Source organism: Apaloderma vittatum, unplaced genomic scaffold, assembly GCF_000703405.1.
Source record: "Apaloderma vittatum isolate BGI_N311 unplaced genomic scaffold, ASM70340v1 scaffold7140, whole genome shotgun sequence".
Lineage (NCBI taxonomy): Eukaryota > Metazoa > Chordata > Aves > Trogoniformes > Trogonidae > Apaloderma > Apaloderma vittatum.
Window position 1 is genome coordinate 8,191 of NW_009694981.1, and position 13,395 is coordinate 21,585.

The window sequence follows — 13,395 nt, forward strand, 5'->3', positions numbered from 1 at the left end:
AAAGAGTGGTCAGACACTGGAACAGACTGCCTAGGGAGGTGGTTGAGTCGCCATCCCTGGATGTGTTCAAGTGTCGCTTAGATGTGGTGTTGGGTGATATGGTTTAGGGGTGAACTTGTAGTGTAGGGTGAATGGTTGGACTCGATGATCCCAAGGGTCTTTTCCAACCTGAATTGTTCTATGGTTCTATGATTCTCCCAGCAAGGCAAATGTTGTGTTTATAGATGTATTTGCCCTAATGACTTCTAGAATTTGTTTTCTTTGAATACACAGAGCAAGGCTTGTAAAACCTGCTCACTGAAATCACAATTTCATAAGTATCGTTGTCTGGGAGTGTTTTGTAAAAGAGTGCTCCTGGATAACCTCACCAGTTTAGTTTGTGGGTAGTGCCTGTCCACAGCAGTCAGGACTTTGAATGGGCGAAGGTGAGTATTTACAACAGGTAAGGTGGGCAGTAAACTGTTGTGGAGGCTGCTGTTAAGAGTCACACATGACAACATCTCAAATTATTTTGGGAAGGGCATTCAGTGCGGTGTGTCAGAGATGACCAAGCAGCCAAACAGAATAAAAAGATCAGAGCGTTTCCTTATCTAGGGTCCTAAGGAAACATGAATTTTATTTTATTCTTTTGATTTTTATTTTTTTTTGATCAATTTTTATGTGGATTTGTTTTCCTGATCATGTATGTATTTGTAGTACCCTGCCTTTACTACTTCTGAGAAAAAATACTATGAGGTCGAAAAATACTGCAGCTAACAATTAGCACAAAGCTGTTTGCACACTGGTTTTTATAATGATGTAGAATAGTCCTGACAGTTGTAGGTCACAAAACTCTACTAATGGACCATAAATGTAAAGAATGGTAGAAAATACCAACCGTTAGTTTTGCTATATGCTGAGATAACTTGTTTTAGGTAATTTGTCTTCACTATTGTGAGATGATTTTCTCTTTATATGTTACAAGGTGCTACTTGGAGGTGTGTGCAAATAACTTGTAACTGTTACTTAAAGGAAAGATCCTGTGGTCACTGTTTTTGATGAGGAAAACAAGGGAATCAGTTCTATCAGTTGCCTGAGAATACCTTAGAATTTAACCCTTGCAGTTGTTTTCATAAATTGAGTAGTCACAACTTGCACTACTGAGTGTGAAATCAAAAGTGGAGGCAACGGGTTCAAAAATTGAATAGTATGAAGAGAGCACGTTACAAGAATCAGAAATAGCTTTTAGGGAAGAAGGCCCTTGGGCTGTGGACTGCGTAAATGCGCACGGTTTTTGTTTATGGACCATGAGGAGTTTGCATGCAGAGTACGTGTGCGGCTTTACCATTGCCGTAAAACTTCTATTTCTTCTCCGTATCTCTCCCCTTGCTCTTGTTAGGTGCAGCACAAAGTAGCAGATTTATTTTTTTAGTATTGCATTTGTTGTATTTTCATACTCTTATGAAGCATAATCAAAATTCATATGACTCCATTAGTAGAGTTTTTATTACAGAATCACAGAATGTCAGGGGTGAGAAGGGACCTCAAAAGATCATCCAGTCCAGCCCCCCTGCCAAAGCAGGATCACCTACAGTAGGTCACACAGGAACGTGTCCAGGTGGGTTTTGAATTTCTCCAGAGAAGGAGACTCCACACCCTCCCTGGGCAGCCTGTGCCAGGGCTCCGGCACCCTGACAGTGAAAAAGATTTTTCTAATATTTATTAAATAAAAAATAATCAGATTGACAAAACTGCTTGTTTCAGCCTTTTCCCCATCTCCTGCTTTGTTTAGAAGTCTGAGTTTTCATCATCTTACAGAAATATATTGATAAGTTCACACTTAAAAAAGTACCAGAGCTGTAGCTCCCTCTTCTGGAAATTGTACTCTGTGGTAAGATTTTGAAATGGAAGATAAGAGTCGTGAAATAATCATCTGTGTTGTTAGTGCCTGGAGATGCACAGATGCTCTTCACCAAAGCGTGTAGAGCTTTTTTTAAGCTAGTTTATGTCAATTAAAGATACCTTTTCCTGGTAATACAGGCTGTATATAATCACACTTTTTAAAGATAGTGTGATGATGAGGCTGAAGCAAGTACACTCAGGAAATTTGGGAGTTTATTCCTGACTGCCTCTGAACTCACGTTGCCTTACTGGACTTATTTCCTGGCAGAAGAATTAATGGGTGCTTGAGTCGCTTTCTGCATCATAAGCATTAAAAGTCCCTTTCTCATGGCTCCTGGGTGTAGTACGGGTGAGTCAAAGCATTCACATTTCAGTTTTCCTGCAATGTATTATGTCAGTAACGTGTACTTAAAGCTTGTTTCGGAGGACGAGACTCTGAATTTGAAACAGCCCTGGCAAAGCTCAGTTTGAGCACCAGGATGTGTTTAGAAATAACAACGCTCTTTTCATTGCCTGTCTGTCTCTGTAGCTGCCAGGTTTTGCATTTGTTCTGCTTGCCTGGAGGTAGGCTAACGTTTAAAAAAAACTGTGCCTGTGTGTCAGGCGTAGTGACCTACAAAACAGGGCTAAAAAAAGATAATGTAAACAACTGCAGGCTTTTGGGTTTTGTTTTTTTTCCCTCCTCTATTGTTTTTCTTTCTTACCTAAAAATAGTTTTCCAGTTCCCAAACAGGGCATTTGAAGTATTTTGAAAATTTTTCTTCATTATAGTTTTAAAATAGTGCCTATTAGGCAAGTGCATTTTTATTTTTACATATATATATGTGTTTTTACATATATATATGCGTATATATATATACGCACAGACACACACACATATATATATATATATGTATATATATAAGATTTTGAAAACTCTTCATAAATTGGAAGAGTGCAATTTTTACTTAATCTTCCAGCATTGTTTTTCACCGTCGCCTACGCATGCCCAGCTTTTCCTTGTTTTATTTTGGACCGTGGGATCATCCTGATAAACTCTCCGTTAAATGTTGGAATACTGCAGTGTAAAGGACACACGAGGAATCCAAGCACATAACTAAGCATTAGGATTGTCATGCTCCCTAATTCCTGCACAGGTTTATTTCCAGTGCAAAAACGAGTTGTTTCATGAGTAACAAAGCCAGCGAAACTTGGAATCTAACAAACTTCTGTCCTTTAGGGCTGCTCCGTGCCACCACAAAACCCTTGTGCGTCTTGGCTACCTTCACTGGCTGGTCAATTCAAGATGGGAAAGCATCTGTACCTTCCAACACCCCTAGAGCTATGCCTGTGCTCTGGTGTCTGCTGCTGGAAGGAATGGACAGCTTAGTTTTCCATTGCTCTGTAATGTCTTTAAGGACTTCTCTGCGTTCTACCCAACGTTATCTGCAGAAGTTATATCTTTGAATCTCGTGCCTTTTGATCAAAATGCTTTGAAGCTGTTCAAAGGGTCTGAGGCCAGTGGGAATAGGACTGGTGGAAACTCGGTGACGCAGCATAAAAGGCAAATGGACAGCAAGAATACATAAAAATTTCCTTAGAAAGCCAGGCTAAAAGTTACATCTTTATGAAATAGAGTTTAATATTTTCTTCTTCTGTTAGATGTGTAATGTCTGTTTTTCTGTCTTACCTTGGGAAAGCTGCTGAACGTTTTGCTGCTTTTCTGCATTAACTGGCATGGGGCTAGTCTCATGGTTCGGGATCGTTGCTGTAGTGATAGAAGTGACAATAAATTACTTCCTTGCTCATTTTGCCTACTATTCCTTCATCTTTAAAGAGAAATCATGGTCATTCGAACTTCCCCAAAATTGTTTGCAGAGTTTTATAAGTGAACTGTGGATGGGATTGATAGGAACCTCCTTTTGCTTTATTGGTAATGTGCAAAATATTTCTGTACAGGTAGAAGATGGCTGGTGGAGTGGAACGTTAAATGGCAAGACAGGGTTGTTTCCTTCAAACTTTGTGAAAGAATTGGAATTGACGGATGATGGAGAAACCCAGGACACTGTGGATGACACAGGTTGTATTCTGTTTGTTGTACACCCTTCCCAAAGTCATTTTAGATCTCGGGTGTATTTTAGAGTATTATGGTTGTAGTGCAAAAGAAGTTGTAAAGAATGCAAGCTTCTCAATAGTGGTAAGTGTTGAATTTTATTCTACAAAGTACTGATGCTGAGTATGAAGATACCTGTCTTACTCCCAGTACATTTCTAAAAATATTGTAGTCAAAGTCTCTTTTTTTTTTTCTTTTAGTAATGCGCTCCCTCCCTTATAAGATATTCGGTGTTGATTGTTTCTACCAAGGGTTTGCTTGTAGCTGGGAAAGAATCTGATTTGGATATTTTTATTTTTTTTTAATTTTTGTAAATTGTGGAAATGATTGCAGTAGTGCAAAACAACACTTGTTTGACTTAAGCAGCTCCAAGTAGCTCAGTGGCTGTCTCCTTGGAGGTCAAATTCCCTGAGTTTAGTGGGATCTGGTGAGATGAGTTTACTAATGGTTATGTGTTTGTCTTAATTCCTGAATACTTCCATCACTGGGAGTGAACAGTAATTTGAAGTAGTTTTGTTTTCTGCCGGGAACTAACAAGTTCTGGTTCTCAGCCCCCACAGGGGTTAATCTCAAGTCTCTACTAGTTCTGTTCTCACTCCTGGGAAACTGTAAATGCCCCATTCGCTGAGTTACGGTCTTTAAAATGTGCAGCCTGGACTTTTTTCATGAATGACATTTCTAGGTATCCTTTTAGAGATCTAAGAGGGATATAACATAGTGACGAGAGTAACTCAGTTGAGTAAAGGTGACAAAATGACATCAAGACGCAGTTTGATGATACTATCAGACACCCTTAGATTATGACTGAAGGAGGAGGCTGTAATCTTTACCACAATTCCCAGGCGTGCATACACTGGGACGAACTTTTCTGAAAGGTTAAAAGATGTGGAGGCTATTTTGCATTCGGTATATAAAAGCTGTCTATTCTCACATGACTGGCTCCTGGAATTCTGCATGTGGAAAAAGTGTTGCCATAAATACTAATTTGTTGATTTTAAGATTCGACTGTAACTTAAAAAAAAAAAGTAAATCTGAAAACTCCTAACACCTGCATTAAGCTTGCTAAACTACATTTTTTGGGGGTCGACAAATGCTGTCCCTTGAAACGGAAAGATTAAAAGAATCTTAAATAGTTGTTATCTACCATTGATTAATCTCAAACATCTAGACTTGATTTGAGTGTTTACCTCATTTAAAGTAGGTTTTAAATGCTGTCAGGTTAGAAAGCTATTTAAATTAATTTGCGAGAAACTCTTTTCAGTTATTTTTGCACTTTGAGCAATAGGAAAATTTCACTTTGATGTCTTGAGAGGCATCACTCTACTACTGAAATTTGCTCTTTTTTCCTGTGGCTGCTGAAACGTGGTAGGACTCATTATGGACCTTTATTGATTATCACTTTCAGCAGCTGTAGCCGTGCAAATGACAAGCTTTTAAATCCTGGACTAAAAGCACGTCTTCAGAGAACGCGTCAGCAATATTTCATAAAACTAATGGAAAACATTGATGTTAACAGACCGTGGAGCCTGAGTGATAATTGAAATAGCGTGAAATATTAGCAATCTGATGACTTAGATCCAGACTGTTCCTGCCAGAGTATTCAGTGCAGTACTAGTGTCATTTCTGATGGTCTTATGTTAAATATACAAGAAAAAGTGGGAGGTATTACAGCTACAATAATTGTCCTAGAAGTTCTGTTCAGCAAGAGCAGTGCTCACAGTTGTTACTTCCACTTTTTTCTTGGAAGAGCAAGTAAATAATTTCAGATGTTAACACCTGTTTCTTTTTTTTTCTTTTTTTCTTTCAGAGTCTGTTTTCAGTGGTTCTACCTCACCTGTGGCCTCTCCAGGAAATGGGAATGAACCTGGATCTGGACCAGCACAGCCAAAGAAAATCCGAGGTATTGGGTTTGGTGACATCTTTAAAGAAGGCTCAGTGAAACTTAAGACAAGATTATCCAGTAATGAATCAGAAGATAAAAAGCAGGATAAGGTTTGTAGTGGTTCATATAGTTGTTTTTGTTTTTCCTTGTAAAAATAATTTAGATGATGTGGATTCTGAAGGTGTACAGAAGCTGAATACACTGGCCTTTAAAAATTGGTCAGTAATGTTCCATAATCAGACCATAATCATCTCCCTCAAACTTCTTTCATAGTAAGTTATATTTAGTGGTGATACCAAAAGATCTATTCAAATGTCTTGGTATTTAAAACTAGATAGAGAAAACCAAGCTGATCCAAAAATTGCCGTTTCGAAGCCACATGGTTCAAGACCTAACTTCTTGAACACATCTATAGTACGAGGTCTCTCTTAGTGCTCTTTGTAACAGTCTTTGTGTCTAGTCTGGGACAAGACTGTTAATTCTTCCAGTACAAGTTAAACTTGGCCTTTAAAACAAGGAATATTTCTGGATTTCTTTTGTTATTGGTTTGGCTTTTTTTCCCAGTTGTCTGTGGATGTTGAGATTGTTGTTGTAGGTGCCAGCCATCATTACCACTGTAAATGTTGCTCAGTGAATGCTGCCAAGCTTTTGGCTTTGGTGGTGTCTTAGGTCAATGAGCTACAGAAACTGCTTGTTGTTTAGGCCTGGAAAATACTGTTCTACAATTCTGCATCCTCTTTCTTTTTATTTTCCCCCCTCTTCTCTCATGAGTGAATGGAAAAAGGAGCACCTCTGTTTTCTGTATTGAGCTTAAAGCTTAGGAGGGAGCAGATCTTGGAATGGTAGTGGAATGGCTTTAGTTTTTTATTTTGATATGAACCCCGGAGCACTCTTACCCCTTGGAAGCACAGCAGTGACGCTCAGTCCTTTGTCTGGAACTTAGGCATTCTTTACACTAAAAGCTTATATAGGGATATTCAGCTTTTGATAAATTAAAGGCAGTTGTGATAATCTAGTTCATCGGTTTTTACTCAGGTGGTCAGTTCAAAAAAGCTTTTAAAAACCTTTGTCCCATTTCAGTTTTTTGTCTGTGGGTTTTGCTGATTGATTTACTTCCCTCTGCTGCCATGGAAGTAGTTGTAATGGTGTAGGTCAGGAGGGTGGTGTGAGACCTTTGGAAGAAGGTAGGGACAGAGACTTTCTTGGCTAAGATCAATACTCGTCCACCTATAGACATGGGTTGCCATCCTCTTTGTTTCTGGTACAGTCACAACATCAGATGATTCAGGAAACAAAAGTTACAAGTGTGTTGCCCTCTGTTTAAGGCTTGGGGAGTGTTTGCCTCCTGAGGAAGATGTTGTTTGGTTTGGAGGAGGCTGTGGGGAGAACTTTATGTGTTCTTTCAGTATATGGATGGAGAGAGGCTTTTTACTGAGGTAGGTGGTGACAGGAGAAGGGGCAATGGATTTAAGCTGAAAGAGGGTAGTTTTTGATTGGACATAAAGATGAGAGGGGGGTAAGACACTGGAATAAGTTACCCAGAGAAGTTGTGGCTGCTCCATCATTGGAATTATTCTTCGTCGGGTTGGATGGGGCTTTGAGCAACCTGATCTTAGTGAAATATGTCCTTGCCCCTGGTAGAGGGGTTGGACTAAATGATCACTGAAAGCCACTTCCAACCAGTCTGTGATTCTGTGAAAGCACATGAATTTTCCTTGCTTCTCTCCAGGCTCTGTCACTTGAAGTAAGAGTCTGAGGGACTCACTGCTTTGTGTGAACGCTGTTAGAGTAGAGTTTCAGGATCTAGCTTTCAGTTCGCTTTCTTGTCAGGAGATTATTCAAAAGCACATTTCCCTACTTTTTGCCTCATAACTTGGGAGCATAAAGAACTTATCTAAAATATGTTCAATTAATATGAAGTCTGCTCAGACCTTTTGAGGTATTTGACTGTTTATCAACATCAGAATATGTTAGCGCTCTGTTTTGTTGATTGACTCGACTGGAAAGTTGCAGGCTGCTTCTCAGGAAGAGGGGAAATGAAGTGAGAAAACAGTTTTGTATAGCTTACAGAAAATAAAATAAACAGTTGAGTTTAGTACTTAATGTTCCACTTAGGCTTGTTGCCAAAGTCATCCCAAAGGTGGGCAGACTTGTGGAACAACATGGAGAGCCCAAGGGAGGTAATTCTCGTGAAGGTCCTGGGAAAATGGGTGGCTTCTTTGGATTTGTGCTCAACTTGCTTCGGAGTTAGATGAGGGCATTCTCAGTCTTTAAGCCAGTAAGGAAGAAAGCTGTCATCAGCAGTCACAGAATGGTAGACGTTGGAAGGGACCTCTGAAGATCATCCAGTCCAACCCCCTGCCAGAGCAGGATCACCTACAGTAGGTCACACAGGAACATGCCCAGGCAGGTTTTGAAAGTCTCCAGAGGAGGAGACTCCACACCCTCTCGGGGCAGCCTGTGCCAGGGCTCTGTTACCCTCACAGGAAAGTATTTGCTTATGTTTAGGTTGAACCTTCTGTTTTCTGCCTTGTGACCATTGCCCCTTGTCCTGTCACTGAACAACACCGAGAAGCGTGTGGCCCTATCTTCCTGACACCCACCTTTTAGATATTTACAGGCATTGATGAGATCCCCCCTCAGCCTCCTCTTCTCCAGGCTAAGCAGCTTCAGCTCTCTCAGCCTTTCCTCACACGGTAGATGCTCCGGTCCCCTCATCATCTTAGCGGCCCTGCGCTGGACTCTCTCGAGTAGTTCCTTGTCCTTCTTGAACTGGGGAGCCCAGAACTAGACACAGTACTCCAGATGAGACCTCACCAGCTCAGAGTAGAGGAAGATGACCTCTCTTGACCTGCTGGCCATGCTCTTGTTAATGCATCCCAGGATGTCATTGGCCTTGGTCACAAGGACACATTGTTAACTCCTGGTCAGCCTGTTGTCCACGAGCACATCCAGGTCCTTCTCCTCAGGCCTGCTCACCAACAGGTTACCCCCAACCTGTACTGATCCATGGGGTTGTTCCTCCACAGATGCAGCACTTTACACTTGCCCTTGTTGAATTTCATTAGGTTTCTCCCTGCCCAACCCTCCAGCCTGCCCAGGTCACGCTGGATGGCAGCACAGACTTCTGGTGTGTCCACCACTCCTCCCAGCTTTGTATCATCAGCAAACTTGCAGAGGATACTCTCTGTGCCTTCGTGTAGGTCATTGATGAGTATATTGAGTAGGGTTGGAGCCAGTACCAACCCCTGGGGGACACCACTAGCCACAGGCCTCCAGCTTGACTCTGCCCCACTGAGCACAATGCTCTGTCCTTCAGCCAGTTCCCAACTGAGCTTGCTGCCCAATCATCCAACCCACACTTTTTAAGCTTGGCTGTGAGGATGCTCTGGGAGACTGGGCCAAAAGCCTTGCTGAGGTCGAGGTAGACCACGTCCACTGCTCTCCCCCCATCTGTCTAGTTAGAAAGGCTGTCACGTTAGTCCAACATGAAAGGAAGCTCTAGGGTAGAGAGGGCTTTTTTTCCCTTGGGGAATTTCGAGGCCGTTCAGCAGAGCAGGGCTGAGCGCTATTGGACCCAAAGTGCTCAAGAGTATCTGTGCTCCTGCAGAAGGTGGTTTCAGCTGGTCCCAGCATCCTGCCTGGGCTCAGGCTATTTATACCCCGTCTGCCTAAACTTCCTCTCATGCTTCTAATTACATCTCCTTTTGGAAGGGGGAAATGTTGAGAACTCTTTCCATGGCAGCCTTGTTTAATCTCTTAAGTGGGTTATTTTAGTGCTTCCTTTGTATAGCATTCTGGAGCAAGTTAAATTGCATATGTATTCCAAGGATATCCCAAGTGCCTGTGGATTCTTTTATGGTATGTTAGAGGTACCAAACACCAACCCACAGGCATCATCTGGTTTTAAGGAGAGGAAATCCAGTTTCTTTGACAGTAGAAAGTCTGTGAAGTTTAACTGTAGGTGAAAATGAACAGAATATCGAAAGGCAATGGGATTTTTCACATCAGTAACACTGTTAGAGTTGCTCAGGTAAGTGTTGACTGTTAAGATCATATTCTATGTTTGTAGCTCATAGGACTGTGAACAAGTAGGTACAGCTGTCTGAAATCTTCCTGGCAGCTCGGGGAAGTCTTCAGGGAAAAACAAAACAAAAAAAATATTGGAACAACTACTTTGGTCAGATGTTAACTCTGAAACTTACTACCAGTTGCAATGCCTCTGTGTCTTTTGTTTGTTTCGGGAGAAATCTGTAGGGATGCCTACTTGTTCTGTTCTGTATGAATTGCTAAGAGTGAAGGGAAGCTGGGATGGGTTTTCATGTGCTCTTAAATTTGTTCGACTAGTTAAAAACTGATTGTCTCTTCAGCTGAGGTGATGTACAGCTGCTGAATATTCCTGCTTTATTCCAGTGCAAAATAAGCATGGTCAGCGAGTTACTCTCAACAGAGCTGTTAAGTAGCTGCTTCTGTTCTGCGCTGGAGGAGGCAATTTGCAGCACAATGGAAGACTAACACTTGGAACTGCTGAAATGTGATTGCAAAAGTATATCTGGCAATGCCTCGTGATTGGCTTCCAGCTTGAAATCCGTGCTGTGTCTTTAATCAGTAGACAAAATTCTAACTGCAGTAGCTGTAATGAAGTAAATACAGTAATTTAAGTACTTAATGGGAAAGATCGTTGAATCTCTTCGAGGCGGGTCATTTGCATCGTTTCAGCTGATGAAAACATGAGTGTGTTTTGTGGCTTAATAAAAAATAAAACTCATGAAGAGTTTTTCTTAACAAAGTTCTCTTTCATTCTTACAGCCATTACCTAACCATCCCCCTGGAACAAAGCTAATTAATTTTCCCAGTACAATAAAAACTGAAAGCTCGTCAGAAGTAATAAAATCAGAAGCTGAAAGTAAACCAAAAGGTAAGGTTGATGGATGTTTACATCTATTGAACTTCTGTGTACACTGGCTTTTTGTGTAATGTTCTGTACCTTTGAGGCGTTACGCAAATGCAAAAGAGTCTAGAGGAGTTTTTGCTTGCGTTTCTGTGGAAAATGAATCAAAAACATCTGTAGGGTTCTCTCCCAGAACAAAATAAGGCTGGGGGTGAAGTTCTATTGCAGCGGTCCGTTGGCAATGGTTTACTATTTTGACATCCTCGAACTGACTGATTTTCTGCCTGGCTTTTAACAGTCAGATGGAATCCTGGAAAACTATTGCTGTGGAACAGTCCCCTAACTCAACTTCTGTCACTAGATTATACAAGTTTCTGTCCCTAGATTATACAAGTTACTTTTTCAGGCTCAGGATTTACTGTGGAGTTCCTAACATGCTGTTGTAACTCTGATGCGAGAAACTTTGCATCCAAAGCTGGCGCTTACATTTTGTTCTGTTCCCTAGATATATTTGTGCGTTCCCGAGATAATCCAGTTCCATTGTAGTTCTGTTAATAACAACTTCTTTTTTTTTATTATTTTTCTTTTTTATTATCTCTACGAATTTATGACTTTATTTAATTGCCAAATTGCGTAGTTTTTTCTGGACAGATGTCAACCCCAAAACATCTTGTGGGAGTGCCAACCCCATAAAAAAAATTAACTTCGATTATGTGATGTGTAGACAGCTCATTTTGCCTAGTTCCAGAGCAGACTCTTTTTTTTTTTTGACTTCTGTATTATAATTTCAAGTATATTTTTGTTTTATGTGGAAATACTTTATTTTGGTGTAAGGGGGTTGTTTTATATGGAATGCATAATTTGCAGAAATAAGAAAACTGCAACGAACATCTGTATCTATAGCAATATTTAGGATATTCCTACTGCTTTAGCTGTGTTTGGGTTTTATTGAATCAGATCGCCAGAAATTGCACTGCTGTGTTTACACATGGCTGTTTACTCTCAAGAAGTGTTTGAAGTAATGACTTGAGAATAGTTAATCTTGTTGTAAACCATACATCAAACATTTGTGTATGATGCATTGGTGGAAAATGATGCTTACTTGCAGCTTTGAAATCTGGACCGTATTATAGTTTATGTGTTTTATCCTCAGTTTCGAGAGGGCAGGTTTAAAATAAACTGTTCAATATGTTAGCAAATAAACAGAGTTCTCTAAAATGTTTAGACTAGTGTGGCTCTGCTATTTCTGGGAAGCTTATTTTGGCCTGTCATCGGAGGATGTAAAAATGTTTGCAATTAATTTTTTTAAAACAAATTTGACCCATCTTTCCCTCCATTATGTTAGGATACAACATCTGTGATACCTACTACTGTATTGTTAGTCCTCAGACTTTGGAAAGATTTGCTTTTAAACTACCTTTTATTAGAAATATTTACCGAAGTTCAGCTTTACTATTTTGTAAATACCATCCTAGTTTTAAGTGCTAGAAAGTTATACTGGGACTTTTCTGTCATCTTAACTACTGGCAGAACACAAGGTGCAGCCCCGTGGAGAAAGCCCTTGGAGTCCCAGTGGGCAGTGAGTTGTCCGTGGGACAGCAATGTGCCCTTGTGGCCAAGAGGGCCAATGGGATCCTGGGGGGCATTGAGAAAAGTGTGTCCAGCAGGTCTAGGGAGGTTCTCCTGCCCCTCTGCTCTGCCCTGGTGAGACCACATCTGGAATACTGGGTCCAGTTTTGGGCTCCCCAATTCAAGAGAGACAGGGACCTACTGGAGAGAGTCCAAGGGAGAGCTATGAGGGTGATCAAGGGACTGAACATCTCTCCTGTGAAGAGAGACTGAGAGACCTGGGGCTGTTCAGCCTTGAAAGCAGTCGGCTGAGAGGGGACCTTATTAACGTACAAAAATATCTGAGGGGTGGGAGTCAAGAGGAAGGGGACAATCTCTTCTCAGTGGAGGTGAGGTGATAGAACAAGAAATAATGGGTTTAAGTTAGAACATAGGAAGGTCCACCTCAACATAAGGAGAAACTTCTTCACTGTGAGGGTGCTGGAGCCCTGGCCCAGGCTGCCCAGAGAGGGTGTGGAGTCTCCTGCTCTGGAGACTTTCCAACCCGCCTGGACACGTTCCTGTGTGCCTCCCCTGGGGGATCCTGCTCTGGCAGGGGGGTTGGACTGGATGGTCTCTGGAGGTCCTTTCCAACCCTGAGCATTCTGTGATTCTGTGCTGAAGTGGCAAAACCCTACGTGTTTTTTAACATCTGTGGCCGGATTTCTCGGAGGGAGGGAATTCCCAGCCTGGCAGGGTGCAAAGTTCCCTGTTTCCAACCTTCCCAGCAACTGGAGCGGAGCGAAACGTCCCCTTTCTGGCACGGTTTTGTGTCAGTTGTGAGGCTTGGTGTACGTGAGGAGAGAAGTGCCTGGAGGAGGAGAAGGAAAAGTAAAGACTCTGCAGTTCATCTGTACTGCCCAAATGCCTAGGCCGAAAGGAAATGCATGGATATTTACATAATCGGGCCATACAGAAGTGTATTACACTTTTTACAGTCATTTCTAGTGAGTAAAATCCCTGAATTTGGCAGATATGTGCAGTGCACCTGTTGAATTTTTATTTTTATTTTTATTTATTTTTATTTTTTATTTTTATTTA

General features: G+C 41.2%; 1 protein-coding gene across 1 annotated transcript in view; it reads left to right on the forward strand.

Moving 5' to 3' along the window:
• The window catches only part of LOC104273969 (CD2-associated protein-like), a gene marked incomplete at both ends in the record, with an annotated part of 16,036 nt that extends 5,263 nt beyond the window's left edge, over window positions 1-10,773 (forward strand). The window contains 3 exons of the mRNA XM_009869477.1: window positions 3,820-3,940; window positions 5,781-5,965; window positions 10,665-10,773. Coding sequence (XP_009867779.1) covers window positions 3,820-3,940; window positions 5,781-5,965; window positions 10,665-10,773 — 415 coding nt within the window. The remainder of the gene's footprint in view (window positions 1-3,819; window positions 3,941-5,780; window positions 5,966-10,664) is intronic.
• Between the last annotated feature and the right edge of the window lie 2,622 nt (window positions 10,774-13,395).